The 21139-nt window shown below is 44.5% G+C and overlaps 1 protein-coding gene across 2 annotated transcripts in view; it reads left to right on the top strand.

The window, feature by feature from the left end:
• The window catches only part of MTARC2 (mitochondrial amidoxime reducing component 2), a 40076-nt gene that overhangs the window by 15079 nt on the left and 3858 nt on the right, over positions 1-21139 (top strand). Inside the window, exons 5-7 of one of the 2 annotated variants that reach the window (XM_015077374.3) lie at positions 12612-12673; positions 12761-12832; positions 14594-14724. In XM_015077374.3, the coding sequence (XP_014932860.2) occupies positions 12612-12673; positions 12761-12832; positions 14594-14720 (261 nt within the window). In that variant the 3' untranslated portion in view covers positions 14721-14724. The remainder of the gene's footprint in view (positions 1-12611; positions 12674-12760; positions 12833-14593; positions 14725-21139) is intronic. The other variant, XM_027075003.2, reaches the window with a different exon arrangement.

The raw sequence follows: 21139 nt of genomic DNA, 5'->3' as shown, positions 1-21139 counted from the left end.
AAGATACTAATTTTAGTAAGATTTTGAGCCAGGGGAATAAGAAGAAAAGATACTTTTTTTTTTTTTTTTAAGTTTATTTATTTTGAGACAGAGAGTGAAAATCCCAAGCAGGCTCTGCGCGGTCAGCACTGAGCCCAACGTGTGGCTCAGGGCTCGAACTAATGAACCGTGAGATCATGGCCTGAGCAGAAACTGAGAGCTGGATGCTTAGTCGACTGAGCCACCCAGGCGCCCCAAAAAGATGCCCTATAGCCAGATTCCTGGCTAAAGATGTTTGCTTTCCTGGAATCTGCCAAGAATTTTGTTCTCCTATAACTTGTCAAAGTGAACCTAAGGCTAATGTGAGCCTAATCTCATCCTCCTAGGCAATTTGAGTAGGTAGAGTTTTATTTTTTTTAATTAAAAAAAATGTTAAGTGACCTTGTGTTCTCTGTTTTATTCCTGCATGGTGATGGGCTTTCTGACATAATACCTAAGGCAGAATACTCTTTTTTTCTTTATTTTTAAATGTTTATTTATATTTGAAAGAGAGACACAGTGCAAGCAGGGGAGGTGCAGAGAGAGGGAGACACGGAATCTGAAGCAGGCTCCAGGCTCTGAGCTGTCAGCACAGAGCCTGTGATGCAGGGCTCGAACCCACAGACCACAAGATCATGACCTGAGCCAGAGTTGGACGCTTAACCGAGTGAGCCACCCAGGCACCCCAGGCAGAATACTCTTCTTTTTCTAGAAAAGTCCTCTGATGGTACACATTTTAAAAAATCCTTGGTATAAAATGATGCTAATGTTGCCAGTTTATTCTTCCTGAAATTAGGAAGCCCAATAATTAAGGGCCTGATGCATTAACCTGTCTACCTGGTGCAGTTGTACAACCATAACCTTTCAATTAGTGGGACTGTATGAAATATTAATGATAATATTCATAAATATTTAATAGAGCAACTAATAATAAAAAAATAGCAAATCTAAGCATGGTGCAAAAAGTCAGGCCATTATTTATCGCAAAAATCCAGAGCAATAGTAGAATGCATTGTGCAACATTTACTCTTTGTGACCCGAAAAGTACTTTGTACTTTTTTCTACGTAACTCTGAATAGTAAGCACATTTTCAAAGGTGGCGTCTGTTGGGCCAGTGCAGTGCGTGAGGGCTCTGGGAAGGCAGAGCAGTGGAATTTAAAAAGAGGACAATTGACTCATGCTTCTTATCTGTGTGGTTGGTCATTGCAGGGGTCAGTGTTTCCCGAACTTTGCTCACTATTCTGGTGAACAGGACTTGGCTTTTTTTTTTTTTCCCCCCCCGGAATATGTTGTTCATATCCTTTCTCACTCCGCAGTATGGAAGGACTGGGGAGAGCCTGCCAGAGATTTGGTGTGTTCCCTGTCACTGTCACTCTGTCACTTCTGTTCTTCCCGAAGCTTCCAGAGAGGTGGTAGGTCTTGAAGCCAGGCGGCTGTGGTTGGGTCCTGACCCTCATCACTCCCTGGCTGTGTGGACTGGGGGCTCTCAGTACGCTCTCCTTTGCAGCTGCTGAAAAATAAAGTTTTTGCAAACCATCATCCCCCACATTTTCATTCCCCCAAATCTGATTTGGGACGAGTTGGGATTTTATCTGGGGGCTTAGATTAGAAGTCTCCATCCTGGAATAAGAACGTCCTCTGCCTGGCTTCAGGCATTCCTGAAGTAGCAATGATAAGAACACCATATAAAACAGGAACAAAACAACAGTAACCACAACACTCGCAATTGTCATGTGTGTATTAAGTCACAGGCACTATGCCGGAGGTTCACATGTGGTAATCTGGTTTTTTTGTTTGTTTCAAGTTTATTTATTTTGAGAGAGAGAGAGAGAGAGAGAGAGAGAGAGAGAGAGAGAGAATCCCAAGCAGTTTCCAGGCTCTGAGCCGTCAGCACAGAGCCCAGCTTGGGACTCGAACTCACGAATGGTGAGATCATGACCTGAGCCGAAGTTGGCCGCCCAACCTACTGAGCCAGCCCAAGAGCATGTGACTCCTTTTTTTTTTTTTATTTATTTTTGGGACAGAGAGAGACAGAGCATGAATGGGGGAGGGGCAGAGAGAGAGGGAGACACAGAATCGGAAACAGGCTCCAGGCTCTGAGCCATCAGCCCAGAGCCTGATGCGGGGCTCGAACTCACGGACCGCGAGATCGTGACCTGGCTGAAGTCCGACGCTTAACCAACTGCGCCACCCAGGCGCCCCAAGAGCATGTGACTCTTGATCTCAGGGTTGTGAGTTCAAGTCCCACATTGGGTATGAAGCCTACTTAAAAAAAAATGGTTTTGCAAAAATTTTGTTTAAGTTATATCCGGGGTGTGCATGCATGTGTGTGTGTGTATGTGTGTGTGAAAGAACATTAAGAAACAGTGTGAAATGTGATTTTTATTTTATTTATTTTAATGTAATTTAAAAAAAAAATTTTTTTTCAATGTTTTTATTTATTTTGGGGACAGAGAGAGACAGAGCATGAACGGGGGAGGGGCAGAGAGAGAGGGAGACACAGAATCGGAAACAGGCTCCGGGCTCTGAGCCATCAGCCCAGAGCCCGATGTGGGGCTCGAACTCACGGACCGCGAGATCGTGACCTGGCTGAAGTCGGACGCTTAACCGACTGCGCCACCCAGGCGCCCCTTAATGTAATTTTTTTAAAAACGCTTGTATTTTTCTTTCTTTAAAAATTTTTTTTTAAATTACATTTATTTTTGAGAGATGGAGTGAGACAGAGCGTGAGTAGGGGAGGGGCAGAGAGAGAGAGAGGGAGACACCGAATCCAAGGCAGGCTCCAGGCCCCGAGCTGCCAGCACAGAGCCTGACTCGGGGCTCGAAGCCACAAACCGTGAGATCATGACCTGAGCCGAAGTCGGACACCCAACCAACCGACTGAGCCACCCAGGTGCCCCTATTTTTATTTCTTAAATATTTATTTATTTTAAAGGAGAGAGAGCACACACATGCACTAGTGGGGAGGGGCAGAGAGAGAGAGGGAGACAGAGAATCCCGAGCAGGCCCCACAGCACTGCCAGCCCGGAGCCCGATGTGGGGCTGGAACTCACGAACCGGGAGATCACAGTCTGAGCCGAAATCAAGAGTTGGACGCTTTACCAACTGAGCCACCCAGGCACCCCAAGACTTTTTTTTTTTTAGAGCAGTTATAGGTTAACAATAAAATTGAGAGGAAATTGTGAAGGTTTCCCATAGACTCCCTGCCCCCACATATGCACAGCCCCCTTCATTAGCAAAGTTGCTCACCAGAATGATACATTTTTTTTTTTTTACTAAGGATGGACCTACACTGACACATCATGGTCACACAAAGTCCACAGTTCACCTGAAGGTTCTCTCTTGCTGTGGTACATCCTGTGGGTCGGGACAAATGTATAATGACACCCCCAACACTGTAAAACTTGCAAGTGTTTTCACTGCCCTAAAAATCCTTTGTGTTCTGCCTGTTCACCTTCTCCCCGCCCCACCCCCACACCTCTGGCAACCACTGAGCTTTTTACAGTCTCTGCAGTTTTGCCTTTTCTCCAGTGTCCCATGTTTGGAATCCTACAGTATGTAGATTTCTCATATTGGCTTGTTTCGCTTGGTGATACGCATTTAAGATTCCTCCGTGTCTTTTCATGGTTTAATAGCTCATTTCTTTTTAGCGCTGAATAATTTTCTGTTGTTGGAACGTACCGCAGTGTAACGTATCCATTCACCTACTGAAGGATATCTTGGTTCCTTTCGAGTTTCGGCAGTTATAAGATGTCATGTTTCACGTTGGTTCAGGGTGAAAAATGTTCGGTAGTCATCGAAGAAGGTAGTGTTTTCACCTTTCTCTTTTTTTTTTTTTTAAACTTTAACTTTTATTTATTTTTGAGACAGAGACAGAGCATGAATGGGGGAGGGTCAGAGAGAGAGGGAGACACAGAATCTGAAACAGGCTCCAGGCTCTGAGCTGTCAGCACAGAGCCCGATGAGGGGCTCGAACTCACGGACTGTGAGATCATGACCTGAGCCGAAGTCGGCCACTTAACCGACTGAGCCACCCAGGCGCCCCTTCACCTCTCTTATGGAGCTGTGGAAGCTGAGACTCGGAGAAGTTGAGTTACTTGCCTCACGTCGCCTAACTGGCCTGTGGCCGGTGAAGATTTGTGCTGTGGCATAATGTTCTTTGGCAGAAAGAAGTTAAGCCCAAATCTCATGTTCATGGACTTTGCTAGAAGCAAGCTGAAAGCCCCAAACAGTCATTTTTCTTTCTGAATGAATGAAAAGCACCAAGACGAGGCGTGAGGAATGTGGGTGAGGATTCAGGGGCCACACTCAGCCCCCCTTAGGCGATTCCTGCTTGCCTTTCAAGTGAGGGGACCCATGCCCTCGTCTGGGCTGCTTTCCTGACCTGCCCATTTTGTTAGGAACCTCAAGCAAGGCTGCACAAGCCTGTCCTTATTTACAAAAGCCAAAATGATGAAAAGGGAGACAGGACTCCTGGGTACGGGGCAGAGTAACCCACGTTTTTAAAGGGTTTGCTAGTGGAGTCGGTACCTTTACTTAAGGAGAGCTCCTTATGCATTTGCCTTTTTGTTTACATCTCAGTAACTTGAGGCATTTACTCTAGAGACGTTTAGGGTCCGGAAAAGGGGGAGCTGAAGAATGGAAAGCCAAATCCTAGGGCTTCAGCTCCTTTCCGGTCACGGTCACGACGAAATGAGAATACCTCTGTGGGATTCCACATGGCCCCACGCTGCTTCGTCCTCCCCTGCACCCACCGGGCAAATGAAACACCCCCTGGGAAGCCCATGGCCGGGAAGATGAGCGGATGTTGGCTAAGAAGGAATGTGTTGAGGTCTTCCTGGGCAGCTGTTTCCAAACTGGCTACACATCACATTGGAGGGGTTTACACAGGCCTGATGCTGGGTCCCTGGGGCGGCCTGGGCAGAGGAGCCTGTAAGGCCCCCCTGATGATTGCAGCGTGCAGAGCCCCTGGCCTGGGGTCTTCCTGGGAGCAAGGTAATTACAGGAGCTGCAAGTGGATGTGGAGACCAGGGGGGCCACTCTGTGAGCTTGACCTTACTCCTCTCTGAGCACTCTTTTCTGATTTTATTAAGAGGTTTTTTTTTTAATGTGTGTTTATTTTTGAGAGAGAGAGAGAGCATGAGTGGGGGAGGGGCAGAGAGAAAGAGAGACACAGAATCCGAAGCAGGCTCCGGGCTCTGAGCTGTCGGCACAGAGCCTGACGTGGGGCTCGAACCCACAAACCGCAAGATCATGACCTGAGCTGAAGCTGGACGCTTAACTGACTGGGCCACCCAGACGCCCCTGTTTTCTGATTTTAAAGTTGACAGATTTTGCTAACGGATTTTAAAGGTTCTTTGCAGCCCTAATGTTGTATAATTTCTTTTGTCTTTTTCTTCTGTTAGGCTGTGTGTGTGTGTGTGTGTGTGTGTGAGAGAGAGAGAGAGAGAGAGAGAGAGAGATCAGTCAAGGCACTTTATCACAAATCTCTCTCAAACCTCTCCAATATGACCTCTTTCTTGGCTTTTTTTTTTTTTTAAACACTTCCTTTGTACATTCTACGTTCCATTTTTTTTTTTTTTTATAAGTGAGCACGTTTAATCTTTCTAACAATCACATGAGGTTGGTTTCTCAAGATCTCCTTCACTGTCTTTTTCTTACTTATCCCTGGTCCTGAATGAGCAAACCTTTACATTGTTGAACTGAATTAGGGGCGGGGATCTGGCTACCAAATCGTGCTTAACATATCTTACCTGTGCCTGAAGATATGTTAACTTTCAGATCACGAAGGAAATAAAAGCCTTCAATGACAAAAGTACGTGGGTATTCCCTTTGAGCAGGTATGATCCCACAAACATACACATTTATGCATCACAGGTAAGGTACTTATCATAAAATGGAAGTCTACTTACCATACAGGGTTACGTTGGTTTCAGGTGTACAAAATCGTGGTCCAGCAATTCTGCGTTTTAGTGCTCACCACGATCAGGGTAGTCATAGTGCAACATTATTTCTGTATTATTAACTGTATTCCCTACGTTGTACTGTTCATTTCTGTGACTGAATTATTTTGTAACTGGAAGTTTGTATCTCTTAATCCCCTTTACTTCTTTCACCCATCCCCTCCCGAACGGTGAGATCATGACATGAGCCGAAGTCAGATGCTTGATTGACTGAGCCACCGAGGAGTCCCTATTTTTTTTTTTTTTTTATATTCCACATGGGTGAAATCGTATGTATTTGTCTTTCTCTGTCTGACTTATCTCACTTAGCTTAATACCCTCTAGGTCCGTCCATGTTGTGGTAAATGGCAAGATCTTTTTTGTGGCTGAGTAATATTCCATTGTAAACGTATACTACCTCTTTTGTGACCATTCATGTATTGATGGACACTTGGGCTGCTTCCGGATCTTGGCTACTGTAAATAATGCCGCGATGAACATAGGGGTGCATGTATCTTTTTGAATCAGTGCTTTCATATTCTCTGGGTAAATACCCAGTATTGGAATTATTGGATCATATGGTAATTCTGTTTTTAATTTTTTTATTATTACTTTAATTAAAATTTTTAAAAATGCTTATTTTTTAATCTTTATTTTTTTTGAGAGAGAGACAAGGGTATGAGCAGGGGAGGAGCAGAGAAAGAGGGAGACACAGAATTCGAAGCAGGTTCTAGGCCCCAAGCTGTCAGCACAGAGCCCGACGCAAGGCTCCAACTCACAAACCATGAGATCGTGACCTGAGCCGAAGTCAGACATTCAACCGACTGAGCCACCCGGGCGCCCCTTGTTTATTTTTTGAGAGAAAGAGAGAGAGAGAGAGAGTGAGCAGGGGAGGGGCAGAGAGAGAGGGAGACACAGAATCCAAAGCAGGCTCCAGGCTCCGAGCTGTCAGCACAGAGCCTGACGCGGGGCTCGAACCCACGAACCTCGAGATCTTGACCCTGGCCGAAGTTGGACGCTCAACCGACTGAACCACCCAGGCACCCCTTCTAGTTTTAATTTTTTAAGGAACCTCCACACTGCTTTCCACAGTGTCTGCACCAGTTTGCGTTCCCTCCAACAGTGCACGGGGGTTCCTCTTTCTCCGTGTCCTCGAAGAGTGGCCATTTGCTTTAAAAGCTACCCTAGAGAATAGCCCATAAATACAGATGCTGAGGTAGTGATGATGGAAGAATAGTGGAGGTAGGAGTCATCTGGGGGACTCCCCCCCTCCCCACTCATCCCCCTCTCTCGTCTGCTGGAGGATTGTGATTCTCAGTGTGGGCCGTGGGTGCTGAAGAGCAGTTCAAAGCCCCCAGGCTTATGCCTTTGGGAATGGAACCGGTGGCTGCTTCTCCCCAACTCTGCTATTGGTGGGTGTGGGGCCCCTTAGCATCCGTCAGGAGCTGAGCCTGAGGGGAGACTGGGGTCTCTCACTCCACGAGGCACTGGAAACCTCGTGGTTCTCACCTCCCTGAGAGGAGCCTGGGACAGGTTCAGCCGCATCAGCCCCGAAGAGTATCCAACCCAGTGCATGCACCTCAGAGATGCACAAACAGCCAGGATTCAGGGTCTCCCCTCTCCACTTTCGTAGCTTGTGGCTGCCGTTGCTTCCGTTTGGCGGCCTCCAGGGAATGGAAGCTAGCTTGGCAGAAAGGCTGAGGCTTCCGTCCTGCCCTTCTGCCTGGATTTTCCCAAACAACGAATTCCTCCTGGCACATTTATTATGCATGGAGGTTTACAGGAGTGTGTCTCCTTTGATTCTGTAGGAACATACACCAGCCAGCGTGTAACAGGAGGAGACTTACACTTTCAGGATAAAACACACTGCTTCTCCACCCAGTGTTCTCCAGCATACACGAGAAAGCCTCGGAGAGAATCTGGAACCCGGGCTGCAGAGATGGGGAAAGCTTTTATTTTTAAAAAAAAATTTTTTTTTTCAACGTTTATTTATTTTTGGGACAGAGAGAGAGCATGAACGGGGGAGGGGCAGAGAGAGAGGGAGACACAGAATCGGAAACAGGCTCCAGGCTCCGAGCCATCAGCCCAGAGCCTGACGCGGGGCTCGAACTCACGGACCGCGAGATCGTGACCTGGCTGAAGTCGGACGCTTAACCGACTGCACCACCCAGGCGCCCCTAGGGGAAAGCTTTTCAATGATTCAATTCAAGAATCTTTTTCAGATAAAGTTAAATTTTTTTTTTTTTTTGGCACAAAGGTAATTTCTTAAGTGTGGCTTACTCTGGGGACGCCTGGGTGGCTCAGTCGATTAAGTGTCTGACATAAGCCCAGGTCATGATCTCACAGTTTGTGGGTTTAGGCCCCGCGTCGGGCTCTGTGCTGACAGCTCAGAGCCTGGAGCTTGCTTCGGATCCTGTGTCTCCCTCTCTCTCTGCCCCTCCCCTGCTCGCGCGCTCTCTCTCTCTCTCTCTCTCTCTCTCTCTCTCAAAAATAAATAAACATTAAAAAAAATTAAAAAAAAAAAAGAACCACTTCCTCTGTGGTTCTGTATTAGTGTATCTTTGAACTCTGCAATGACTCACTTAGCCATTTCTTTGTGATTGAGCCTGTAGGTGGTTTTCCATTTCCCCTTACATAATTAATAAGCAGCTTTGTAAAACAGTCTTTGTCTACATTTCTCAACTGATTCTTAAGAAATGCTGACTCAGAATTTTATTTATTTGTTAAAAATACCGTTTAATGTTTATTTTTGAGAGAGAGCAAGTAGGGGAGGAACAGACAGAGGGAGACACAGAATCCGAAGCAGGCTCCAGGCTCCGAGCTGTCAGCACAGAGCCCGACAAGGGGTTGGAACTCACGAACCATGAGATCGTGACCTCAGTTGAAGTTGGACACTTAACTGACTGAGCCACCCGGGCGCCCTTAAGACAGAACTTTCAAGGCTTTCCGTATATATTGCCAAATTGCTTTGCAGAAGCATACCGATCATACCAATTTATGTTCCCACAAGCTGAGCAGAAGAGCGCCTTTTTTCTTATGCCCCTGCCAGCATCGATGCCTGTAATCCTTACTAAATCTGCTAAGTGAAAAGTCGCATCTCATGTAAATTGCTAATTCCTAGTGTATGGCATCTTGTGTTAGTCGGTGAAGGAAGTTTGCCTGTGACGTGGAGTTTTACTTCAGCTAAGGAAACTTGTTCCCTGCAAGTTTACACATTGGCCTAGATTCTGGAACACTCAGGCTTGCAACAGACGTTTATCGAGGGTTTACTGGGTGCTCGTCTCTGAGATAGATGCTGAAATTACAGAAATGAAGTCACTGTGTCTGACTGCAGGGGTCTCAGGACGAAGCAGGATCAAGGGCTCAGTAGCTGGATGGTTGAGGTACAGATAAGGGCTGAGATGTGTAACCACACTCGAGAGAGCCCAGAGAAAGGGACATTCCGTGCGTGGTGTGTGTGTGTGTGTGTGTGTGTGTGTGTGTGTGTATGTGTAGGAAGAATGCCACAGGTTTCTTTTTAAAAAAATTTTTTTAATGCTTATTTATTTATTAAAAAAAATTTTTTTAATGTTTTTATTTATTTTTGAGATAGAGACAGAGCATGAGCAGGGGAGGGGCAGAGAGAGAGACACAGAATCTGAAACAGGCTCCGGGCTCTGAGCTGTCAGCACTGAGTCCAATGCAGGGCTTGAACCCACAGACCATTATAAGCTCATGCCCTGAGGTGCCCCAATGCTTATTTATTTTTGAGAGAGAGAGAGAGAGAGAGAAGAGAAGAGAAGAGAAGAGAAGAGAGACTGTGGGGTGGGGGGAAGGTATAGAAAGAGAGACACACACAGAATCCTAAGCAGGCTCCAGGCTCTGACCTGTCAGCACAAAGCCCGACACAGGGCTCAAACTCACAAACCGTTAGATCATAACCTGAGACAAAGTCGCATGCTTAACCGACTGAGCCACCCAGGCACCCCTAATTTTATGCATTCTCAATTCACACTAATTTTAATAAGGGGGTCTTATTATTTTCATCTAAGAAGTGAGTTACTAATTACATTTAAACTTGCTTAGTGTTTTTTTACTGTAAGTAACCCTTTGCACCCAAAATGCCAGCCATGATCAGATTAGGATGAGAGTGATGTTATTATATAAAGTTATTAATATTTTCATAGGTGATTAGAACTGGGAAGCCTCAGACAATTTCTGTGAATGCAGACAGTATGTTATTCTAAACTGGGTCCCGCAGTTCTCTAAGAGTGAAAGAGCAAGATTGAATCTGTTTTATTAAGCTAGGAACCCCAACTGAACTGTTCAGACTTTCCTGCCTCATATCATAGTCATGAAGTAGAGTTTCCACAGATCTGTGGCTTAAAGTATGAAATTCACCATCCCTTGTACGAAGGCGTTGGAAGGGAGGTACTTGAGGGTGAGCAACCCGCTGGGAACCCATGGGCTCACATTCTTTGGGCCACAGCACCCTTGTGTGGCCAAGTGTGGCCAAATCCATCCTTTTGGGCTGCCCCCAGGCCAGGGTAGCACCGCGCCCATCACTTACCTGTGCAGAGGCCATATTACTGGTCACGCTCCTGGTGGGGGATGGTGGTGGAAGGTGGGAGGAGTGGGGGAGGTAAGGGGGGGTGGGGGTCACATTCTGCCAGGTGAGCCACCTGTTCTGATTGTCTTGCAGTTTTGCTGTTCGCATAGGGCACATAATAGGGTACAGAGATTCTGTTTGTTACCTGGTGATCCTTGCCTTTTACGAGGGCTGTGTAGTTCATCCGTCGACTGCTTGTTTGGAACACAGACTTTATTTTTTAAAATTTTTTTTTAACGTTTTATTTATTTTTGAGACAGGGAGAGACAGAGCATGAACAGGGGAGGGTCAGAGAGAGGGAGACACAGAATCTGAAACAGGCTCCAGGCTCTGAGCTGTCAGCACAGAGCCCGACACGGGGCTCGAACTCACGGACCGCGAGATCATGACCTGAGCTGAAGTCGGCCGCTTAACCAACTGAGCCACCCAGGCGCCCCGGGAACACAGACTTTATTTCCTTATAGCACTGCTTTCATAAATGGTGGGTGGGAACCCAGGGCATCCACAGAGACCGCTTTACGTCAGCTGTGCTCATATCCTGTAGGAGATTTGTGAGGTGGAAAGACCCCATTAGGTACTGGAGTGCCTTTCCTGTGTTTGCTAAGTCACCCCGCTAGGCCTGGGGGGGTTAATGCACCCCTGCAAGAGCGCCAGAGCATGACTGGAACCTGGTTATCGGGGTGGAAGAGGAAACATTACGTGTTAGTCCCTCCCCACTGCTCTGCCCTGCCTCCAGCAGAAACTCTCATGTCCCCTGAGGGGGAGTAAAGGACCAGATGAGACGAAATGATGCCTCATTTCCTTACCTGGAGACTGACTTCTCACCAAATCCCTTGGACCTATGGCTTCCAAACCTCACTTGGGTTGAGAGCAGGAAACAAGTTCTCAAGGGACATTCTTATCGCATGTGATGCAATAACAGATGGCTCCCTGTTAGCAAGAGAGTCCTATAACATGCCCTCGTTATACATGTGTGCTGTGTGCGTGTGTGTGTGTATGAGTATATATATCTATGTATATATAATGTCATCTGTATGATCTCCATCTGTATGTATATACATGTACATATGTGTATGTGTAGACGGATGAATAGAGACAGAGATTGATTTACAAGCTGGGTGGTTAGAAGCCCTGCCCTCAGAATCTGAAGTTTTCAAACCTAGCTGGCTGTGACCCTGAGAACATTTTGCAATCTCTACAGGTCTGTGTTTCTTTGTGCAAAATGGGGATCATAATAGTTCCTTCTTTAAAATTGTGAGGATTTACTAAAGCCCTGAGACAGATGTCGGCACTACCCACTGTTCAAGGGCGGGAAAGCGAGGCAGGGCCCGTGACTGTGGACTCTGCCCACACTCCCCGCCCCCAGGGCAGGCTGCCTCTCCGTGGATGTGGAAGTGTTGAATGTGTGAATCTCGTAACTGACTTCCCTTGGGTGATGTCCCACTTGTCAAAGAACCATCAGATTTTTTTTAATGTTTAATGTTTATTTATTTTTGAGAGAGAGAGTGAGAGAGGCAGAGGGGCAGAGAGGGGAGGGGCAGAGAGAGAGGGAGACACAGAATCCGAAACGGGCTCCAAGCTCTGAGCTGTCAGCACAGAGCCCGATGTGGGCTCGAACTCACAAACCGTGAGATCATGGCCTGAGCCGAAGTTGGATACTTAACCAACTGAGCCACCCAGGCACCCCCAAAGAACCATCAGATTTTAACTTGGCTTCCACTGTAGCTTAGCTATTAAGGACAAAGCGGGATTGTCTTGCAAGTTATACATTTCTCATTATATATCAATAAGTTGCCCTTCTAGTTCACTTATGAATCTCATGGCCAGCTGCCCCCCAAATAAGGTCTGTTCTTGCCGTACTGATAGAGTCCGGTTTCTGAGACCAGGAGTGAGGAGCTGGATCCTGGACTCACCGATGTGCTGTGTTCCCTTGCGTCCCTTTGGGACATGTTTCTTGGTGTCTTGCTCGCTGCCTTCTTCTTGTTTCATAGTTGGTAGCAGCCAAAGAATAAACTGCTTTGAAGACTAATGAAATCCCAAGATGACCTATCCTTTCCTCTTAGGATACCTGGGATGAGCTCCTCATTGGCAGCGTAGAGATGAAAAAGGTTTTGGCTTGCCCCAGGTAAGCGTTCTCTCGAGAGTCAACCTCTGGGGTGTGGCACGTTCATTGGCTTGTGGCTCTACCTAGCTCTTGGCTTTTGAATGACAGGTGCATTTTGACCACTGTAGACCCAGATACCGGAGTGATAGACAGGAAGGAGCCACTGGAAACCCTGAAGAGGTAAACAGCAATGTGTCCAATGTACTTTTAATATTATCCCCATCCTAGAATTACCTGTGGGTGTAGGTGCCCTGTGTGAGCACCTTTCACTCCACCTTCTGGTTGGTATGTGTCTGTTAGTGGAAGTTGCCTCCTCTTTTTTTTTTTTAATTTTTTTTTTAACGTTTATTTATTTTTGAGACAGAGAGAGACAGCGCGTGAACAGGGGAGGGGCAGAGAGAGAGGGAGACACAGAATCTGAAACAGGCTCCAGGCTCTGAGCTGTTAGCACAGAGCCCGACACGGGGCTCAAACTCACAGACCGTGAGATCATGACCTGAGACGCTTAACCGACCGAGCCACCCAGGCGCCCCGTGCCTCCTCTTTTTTTATGGACTAATCTTCTAGTACTTTTGGCAATTTTTTTTAAGTTTATTTATTTATTTTGATAGAGCGCACAAGCAGGGGAAGGGCAGAAAGAGAGAGGGGGAGAGAGAATCCCAAGCAGGCTCCGCACTGTCAGGACACAGCCTGATTCGGGGCTCAATCTCACAAACCGTGAGATCATGACCTGAGCCGCTATCAAGTTTATATATTTATTTTGAGAGAGAGAAAGCCAGCAGGGGAGGGGTAAAGAGAGAGGGAGAGAGAGAATGCCAAGCAGGTTCCAAGCTGCCAGCACAGAGCCTGACATGGGGTTTGAACTCACAAAACCGTGAGATCATGACCTGAGCAGAAACCAGAGTCAGACGCTTAACCGACTGAGCCACCCGGGTGCCCCTCTCACATCAATTTTTAATAACATTCAATATGTATTTCTAAATTAAGACCTCAAATACTGTAATTATTTTTGTTTATTAGACTCAACATCAAGGAATGTGAGACTAATTGAAGTTGTATAATGAAATATTAGAAATACTGGAACACAATGAGTTGTCAGTTTGTTTATTGAGGAACTTCTTTTATGGCAGGGTGTTTTGTTTTGCTATTTAAGGAATTTGGGTTGACTTTAGTTATAAATGCAGAACGTGTTTTTAAAACTAAGTTAACAGTTTTTGGGGAGGTGTATTCTATTTTGTTTCCCTTTGGTCTGTTTTATTATTTGTTTTCAATGGGTTTAAGTTAGAAGAAGAGGTTAATGATAGACTCCCACTCTTTGGGGTCTATTATTCAAATATACAGTTGTTTTGTTTTTTGATTTTTGAGATTCAGTTAGTTTTCTTTAGATAGGGCTTTAAAAAAAAAAACTTTGCCAATAGTCAAGCCCCGTGCCATTTTTTTTTTATTAAAAATTTTTTTAATGTTTATTTGTTTTTGAGAGAGAAAAAGAGTGAGTGGGGAAGGGGCAGAGAGAGAGAGGGAGACGCAGAATTGGAAGCAGGCTCCAGGCTCCAAGCTGTCAGCACAGAGCCCAATGTGAGAACCTATGAACTGTGAGATCATGACCTGAGCTGAAGTCGGACGCTTAACCGACTGAGCCACCCAGCCACCCCGTTTATTTATTTTTTAATGTACTACTTATTTTGAGTTACACATATAAGTTTTTTCTTTTTGGCCTCAAGCTGAAGCCAGGGAAAAATTGGTTAGACTCTGAGGATGCTTCTTGAAAAACCAGGATTATGTGCGGTTTGACTCATTGCCCCCAGACTTCTCTGTCCAACGAGCAGAAAAGGCTTGCTGTTTATTTATAGGTCACCTGAGGATAAAAACCCGAATTCTGTCAAGAGCACTTAGATTCCTATTTCCCTTTTGTGCCTGATGGTGAATTTTTGCTTCTTTCAGCTACCGCCTGTGTGATCCTTCTGAGAAGCAGATCTACAAGTCGTCCCCACTTTTTGGGGTCTATTACTCAGTGGAGAAAGTCGGCAGCTTGAACGTTGGTGACCCCGTGTATCGGATGGTACCGTGACATGGTATGGTGAAGGGCCGGCTTTGCTGCCAGAACGCAGCGCCTCAAAGCCATGGCCACGTTCTCCAGTGTTGACATGTTTTTATGTTTTGCTGCTTTAACTCTTAGCAGAATGAGCGGTCTGGGTCCTACTCTTGGGAGTTGGAAAAGTGCCTTTTCTTTTTCTTCCCTCAGCAATCTGATTTAGTCCAACTGGGCTTCTCTCACACTTCCCATTCACTTATAAAATGCTGACGCAGGAGCCCCAGCAGAAGACAGGTAGATGTTCTCAGTTCATTGAGGAATAACGAAATAAAGGTGAGCAGGTCACCAGAGTTCTGTATTGATTTTTTTTTCTGTCTCTGTTAGTGAAAGGAAGGGAAGTGCTTCATTATTCAATATCAACTTGGAGAAAAACATTGAATACTTTTTGTAAAATTTATTAAAAATTTTTTTTAAATTTATTTTTGAGAGAGAGAGGGAGAGAGAGAGAGAGAGAGGCAGAGTGCAAGTATGGGAGGGGCAGAGAGGGAGGGAGACACAAAGCCTGAAGCAGGCTCCAGGCTCTGAGCTGGCAGCACAGAGCCTGATGTGGGGCTTGAACTCACGAACTGTGAGATCGTGACCTGAGCTGAAGTCAGACACTTAACCAACTGAGTCACCCAGCCCCTAAAAAATTTATTTTTAAAATATGATTTAAAGTTTGAAAAGTGTCAGTGCATCAAGGTGCCTGGATTCTGAATCGTGAGGCGTAAAATAATGTTCTCACACTGATTTCGTCAGGCCAAATAAAACCTTGATGCCTGGAGCATAATTCCTGACCCCCAAATTATAGAAATAAAGTCATTTGGAAGACTTTCTCAAATGACTCTTCTCAAAAAACCAAACTGAGTTTTGAAAGTTACCTCATGTCTGAAACTCTTGACCATCCTTCTTTCTAATTCTGGCCTGACCTTCTCACCTTCTCGCTTGACAATCATTTTTTTTTTTTTAATGTTTATTTTTGATAGAGCATGAGCAGGGGAGGGGCAGAGAGCGATGGAGACACAGAATCTGAAATAGGCCCCAGGCCCTGAGCCGTCAGCACAGAGCCCGATGCGGGGCTTGAACTTACGAACCATGAGATCATGACCTGAGCTAAAGTCAGACCCTTAACCGACTGAGCCACCCAGGCGCCCCTCACTTGACAATCCTTGAGGACAATGTGGGGCAACAGTCCAGACAGTCTAGATCCAGCAGCGGGTAGACTTGGGTTCATGATCCTAGCAGCTCCATGTCCTAACTTGGTTGAGTCATTTAACCTCTTAGCCTTAGTACCCTTATCTGCAAAGTGGGAATACAGATAGTTCTCCCTAAAACAATCAAAGTGATTTTGAGGATTAATTTACAGTAAGTTGCAGCATTGCAACAGAAATGTGGGGCATCTCAGGTGGGGGCAGCTAGCATGGGCCAGGAAGGAATTTACCCAGGGAAGAACAAAGGAGGTAGAAGTTTATTGAATACACAGCAAGGGAGCAGGGGCGAGATCCCAAAAGAGGGACTGTCTGCCACGAGGTGGTGGTGGTGGTGGTGGGGCTATGGTTATAGAGCAGAGTGATGGAGTGTGGGGACGTGTGGAATTTCCCCCTTTTTGGCAGTGTTAGGAACTGTGCCCAATTTTAAGTAGATAGTTAGGGCTTAAAGCTTAACGAGCCTGTTTGCATCCAGCTCCGTGTTCGCTGGGGGCCCTTTTGCCTTGTTCAAGTTTCCATAGCTCAAGCCTGTTGCCTAAAAGCAGGCTCTACAAGAAACATAAGAAATGCTCAGTAAATATTAGCCATGATTTTTATTGTCATCATTGCAAAGGGCCTCCTAGGAAGACTGGCAGAAGTCAGCAAAGGGTAAACATTCTTACCAGAATCAGCTCTTCTGAATCTGTCTGTAGTGCCCAGCTGAGAGAGAAAAATACAATTTCACGTTGCCCCTTCCTTTCCAAATCCAAACCTGTTGTTTATAGATCCTTTCTCTCCCAGGGGTAACCATTGCCTTTCTGCTTGTCTTGTTTTGTTTAACTGGTCTTGGCTTTCTGCCTGTCTGGAATTTGGGGTTGTTGGTTCTTTCTTTTAGCTGTCCTTGAGACTGACTCTAGCTTTGGGGAAGGTAATATCCATCGCCCCCTCATTGAGGACCATCTTTTATCCAAGGGGGGTTATTCAGTACTGCCAGAAATACTTCATGTTTATTTATTTTTGAGAGAGAGAGAGCGAGCAAGAGAGCGTGGGGTGGGGGGAGGAGCAGAGGGAGAGGGAGACACAGAATCGGAAGCAGTCTCCAGGCTCCGAGCTGTCAGCACAGAGCCTGACACAGAGCTGGAACTCACAATATGCGAGATCATGACCTGAGCTGAAGTTGGATGCTTAACCAACTGAGCCACCCAGGCGCTCCTGCCAGAAATATTTAAAATTCAAACTATAAACCAAGAGGGAGAAAAGCAAATTGGGGATAATGTAGTTGGATGCATGGATCAACCCCTACTATCATTTAAGTTGCAATCCAAATTTTTTAAGGAATTGAAAACAGCTGTCCTTATCTGACAGATCTTTTGCAAAATACAAGTCAGCTCTAGAGGCAATTCAAAATTCACCTGTTCCTTTACCAATCCCAAAGCTGTTCCTGTCTATTTCAAAAAGCCTATAAATTATTGGCCTAAGGAAACAAAAGTCCTTGGCAGACCTTCCATTCTTTCTGTGTTCCTTAAAGTTGTACACATCTTATCATGTCTTTGAAATTTAAGCATAGCCCACAATCACGTACCTGAGACTAAGGGGAGAAAAGAAAAAAGAAGAGAGGCCTTTTTGAAAATATAAACTACTCTAAGGGCACTTGTGCCCAAACTCTAGCAGGCCTCCTTAATTCCAGACACAGATACAAATCTGAAAGCTCTTCGTCAGCAATACTAGTAACTCTAAGGTTTTTACATCTGTGTGTTTTGTGTGTATGTTATGAATGTGACATAGTTTCCTACCTCTGGATGGTAGTGCTAAAATTAATTTGTAAAAGAGCTCCATTTGGTTGGTGTGAAGGCAAGCATTTGTAAGGATTGGACATTCTAGAACTCTCAAAAAGATAGAAACTAACCCAAATGTTTTCCAGCTTCACGTGATCTGAGGAAATATTTGGTATTAAAGCTAACTCAAGGTTGTTGGTCTATTAAAATAGACATGTCTTTTAGAGTTATCAATATTAAATATAAAACTTTAGTCCTACTTGAGTTTACTAGCTAAATAAGTACTTGTTATCACTTAGAGGATTTGTAAACAAAAGCATAATAGCTTGGGAGAATGAATGAGTTCTCCTCATGTCTCATAGTTTTTGTGGTTAATCTTTTTCTTTTTTCTGTTTATTAATTTATTTTGAGAGGGAGAGAGCATGAGTGGGGGTGGGGCAGAGAGAGAGAGGGAGAGAGAGAAACCCAAGCAGGCTCCACAGCTGTCAGCATAGAGCCTGATTAGGGGCTCATCCCATGAACCATGAGATCATGAGCAGAGCTGAAACCAAGAATTGGACGCTTAATTCTACTCAGCCACCCAGACACCCCTTCGCGGCTAATCTATACATAATTGTCGGGAGCTGTTAAAAAACAAAGTTCAACCAAATAAATTTGAAGATCTAACTAGCTTTATCAGGCAGCAGCCCATCTAGCAAGTAGTGGGGAGCTCCGAGGAGTTGTTCAAAATGGAGGGTTTTTATAGAAATGGTGGGGGTGGGGGGGTGGGCAAGAAAGTTATTAGCAAAAGAAAAGGATAGTTCCAGGCAGGAACAGGAGGTCTTGACATGCAGATCACTTCAGCTTCCTTTGGGGGATGGAGAGGGCCTAGGTGGTGATTCCTTGGTGCCCATCAGAAAATTCCTGACTGATTCATTAAGACTACATTTCTGGGGCAATTAGATTAGGTTTTAAGCCTCAGTCTACTGACTTGAGGCCTTACCCCACGTGATACTATTTTGGGCCTGTGGTTTTCTTCGTAACAGAGCAAATGACTTAGATATAAATTTGATTTATATATAAATTTAGATATAAATTTGAAATAAGAGCCTGTAGATGCAATTTTTCACAACAGTTCTATATTATGGTGTGTGTACTTACAATTAGTCTCCCCAAATCTTTTTGTAAACTGAAACAAGTTTTGCTAAGTTAAATTTCTTGAGTATCTAGATTATTTCCAAATGAGATAAAATACTGGAACATTAATGATTAAATCTAGGTTTATCTACTTTGGCTTCCTTATTACAGAGAAACTAAAAATAAATTTGGGTCTGTTAATAAGCATGTTTGTGCTTCATTGGAAGGCTGTAGTTTGAAAAAGCACATCATGGTGTCTGTTGTCAATCGGATGGGGGCCCCCAAATGCGGAACGAATGATTAGGTGGAAGCTGGTGGAAAGGGCCATGATCAAGAATTCACCTGAGGCAAACAAACAAACAAACAAACAAACAAAACAAAACAAAAAAAGAGTTCACCTGAGGCAGAACAAAGGTACAAGTTTATTGAATACACTTCAAGGGGGTAGCAGGAAGGACAGCTGAGGAGAGATTGTCTGCAATGAAGCAGTGGGCTGGGGCTGTTTGTTTGTTTTTATTTATTTATTTATTTATTTATTTATATTTTTTTATTTTATTTTATTTTTTTGCTGGGGCTGTTTTTATTTATTTATTTTTTGTTTTTATTTTTTTTATTTTATTTTATTTTTTTGCTGGGGCTGTTTTTATTTATTTATTTTTTGTTTTTATTTTTTTATTTTATTTTATTTTTTTTTGCTGGGGCTGTTTTTAAAGGGGGAAGAGGAAGAGGTGTGGCGACATGGAATTTTCCCTTTTTCCCTTTTTTGGTACCTGTGCCTGGTTGTAAGTAGCCTATTGGTCAGTTAGGGCTTATGGATATTTCGAGGTGGGTCACCTGATGGGCCTGTCTGTATTCAGCCAGGTGGTCGCTGGGGACCCTTTTGTCTTGCTCTCTCATTCCTGAAAGTGGCCTCTAGGGGCACTTGGGTGGCTCAGTTGGTTAAGCGTCTGACTTTGGCTCAGGTCATGATCTCATGGTTCGTGAGTTCAAGCCCCGTATGGGGCTCTCTGCTGTCAGCACGAGCCCACTTTGGATTCTCTGTCCCCTCTCTCTCTGCCCCTGCCCTGCTCATTTTCTCTCTCTCAAAAATAAATACACATTAAAATAATAATAATAATAATAATAATAATAATAATAATAATAAAAGGGGCCTCTACTCCCATGTGTCTAGAAATTAAAAAATGTATTGGTAAATTTACATATCTAAAGAACACTGGTGTAACAGTTCATAATTGCTTACGGCTTAATTTTAGTTAACGTTTCTAAAGGTTAAAAATTTGAGTTCATATATATAATTAAAGTTACTAAAATTAATAAGAGAACATCTCCATACGCCAGGAATGTAGGATGTGTTTTCAGTAACAGAAGGTATAAGAAATAGAAATCTATTTTTTTTGTTGAGGGAAAAGAAAATAATTTTGTCCTAAGGTGAGGCTCATTGTTTAAAGAAGAAAAACATAGCACAAAATAAAAATGTAAAAAATAATAGTAACGATAAAGTTGTAGAAGGTTTGTGGAAAAGGAGTCCTTGAAAAGGAATTTTAATGTGGTCAACCTGGCTAACATTAAAATTAATTTATTTACAAATAAGTTTTATTTATTTATTTAAAAAAATTTTTTTAACGTTTATTTATTTTTGAGACAGAGACAGAGCATGAACAGGGGAGGGGCAGAGAGAGAGGGAGACACAGAATCCGAAGCGGGCTCCAGGCTCCGAGCTGTCAGCACAGAGCCCGACGCGGGGCTCGAACTCACGGACAGTGAGATCATGACCTGAGCCGAAGTCGGACGCTTAACCGACTGAGCCACCCAGGCGCCCCTACAAATAAGTTTTAATATCAAAACTAAGTTGGTGCAAAATTAGAATTTGGGGTTCTGTCTGTTAAAAAGACAAAGTTTTTCTTTTTTCCCCCTGGACTTTTGGTCTGCTTAAGTCTTTTTGAGCTGGAACATTCCTAACAGATTTGCTAATAAACTAATTGGACTTAACTGATACGTCACATTACATGAGAAGCATTGTCAAATAAGCAGTAATACTAAGCCTTCTTTATGTTGCATTGTAAAATTGTGGCAAGTGGATGAGGTCCATTGTTCTTCTGGAAAAAAACAAAAAGGCCCCTCATTGCCAGGCTTTTGCCACCTTGATGTCCTTACAACATGGCAGCGGTCTGCTCCTGACGTAGGAAAATGAAGGCGGGCAGACAGTGGCTGTAGACAAAATGAACAGTCGGAATTATGGGAAACCCAAGAAGGCCGCTTGGTTCTCCCTGGCTCCCTGACCAGCCCCATGTTTCAGCTTTTGCGTTCTTTCACCCACCATAGTACATTTAAGATGACT

Source organism: Acinonyx jubatus, chromosome E4 (genome assembly GCF_027475565.1).
Source record: "Acinonyx jubatus isolate Ajub_Pintada_27869175 chromosome E4, VMU_Ajub_asm_v1.0, whole genome shotgun sequence".
In the NCBI taxonomy this organism is placed as follows: Eukaryota; Metazoa; Chordata; class Mammalia; order Carnivora; family Felidae; genus Acinonyx; species Acinonyx jubatus.
Note: the sequence above shows the minus strand (reverse complement) of the source record. Positions and strands in the feature narration are given on the sequence as shown.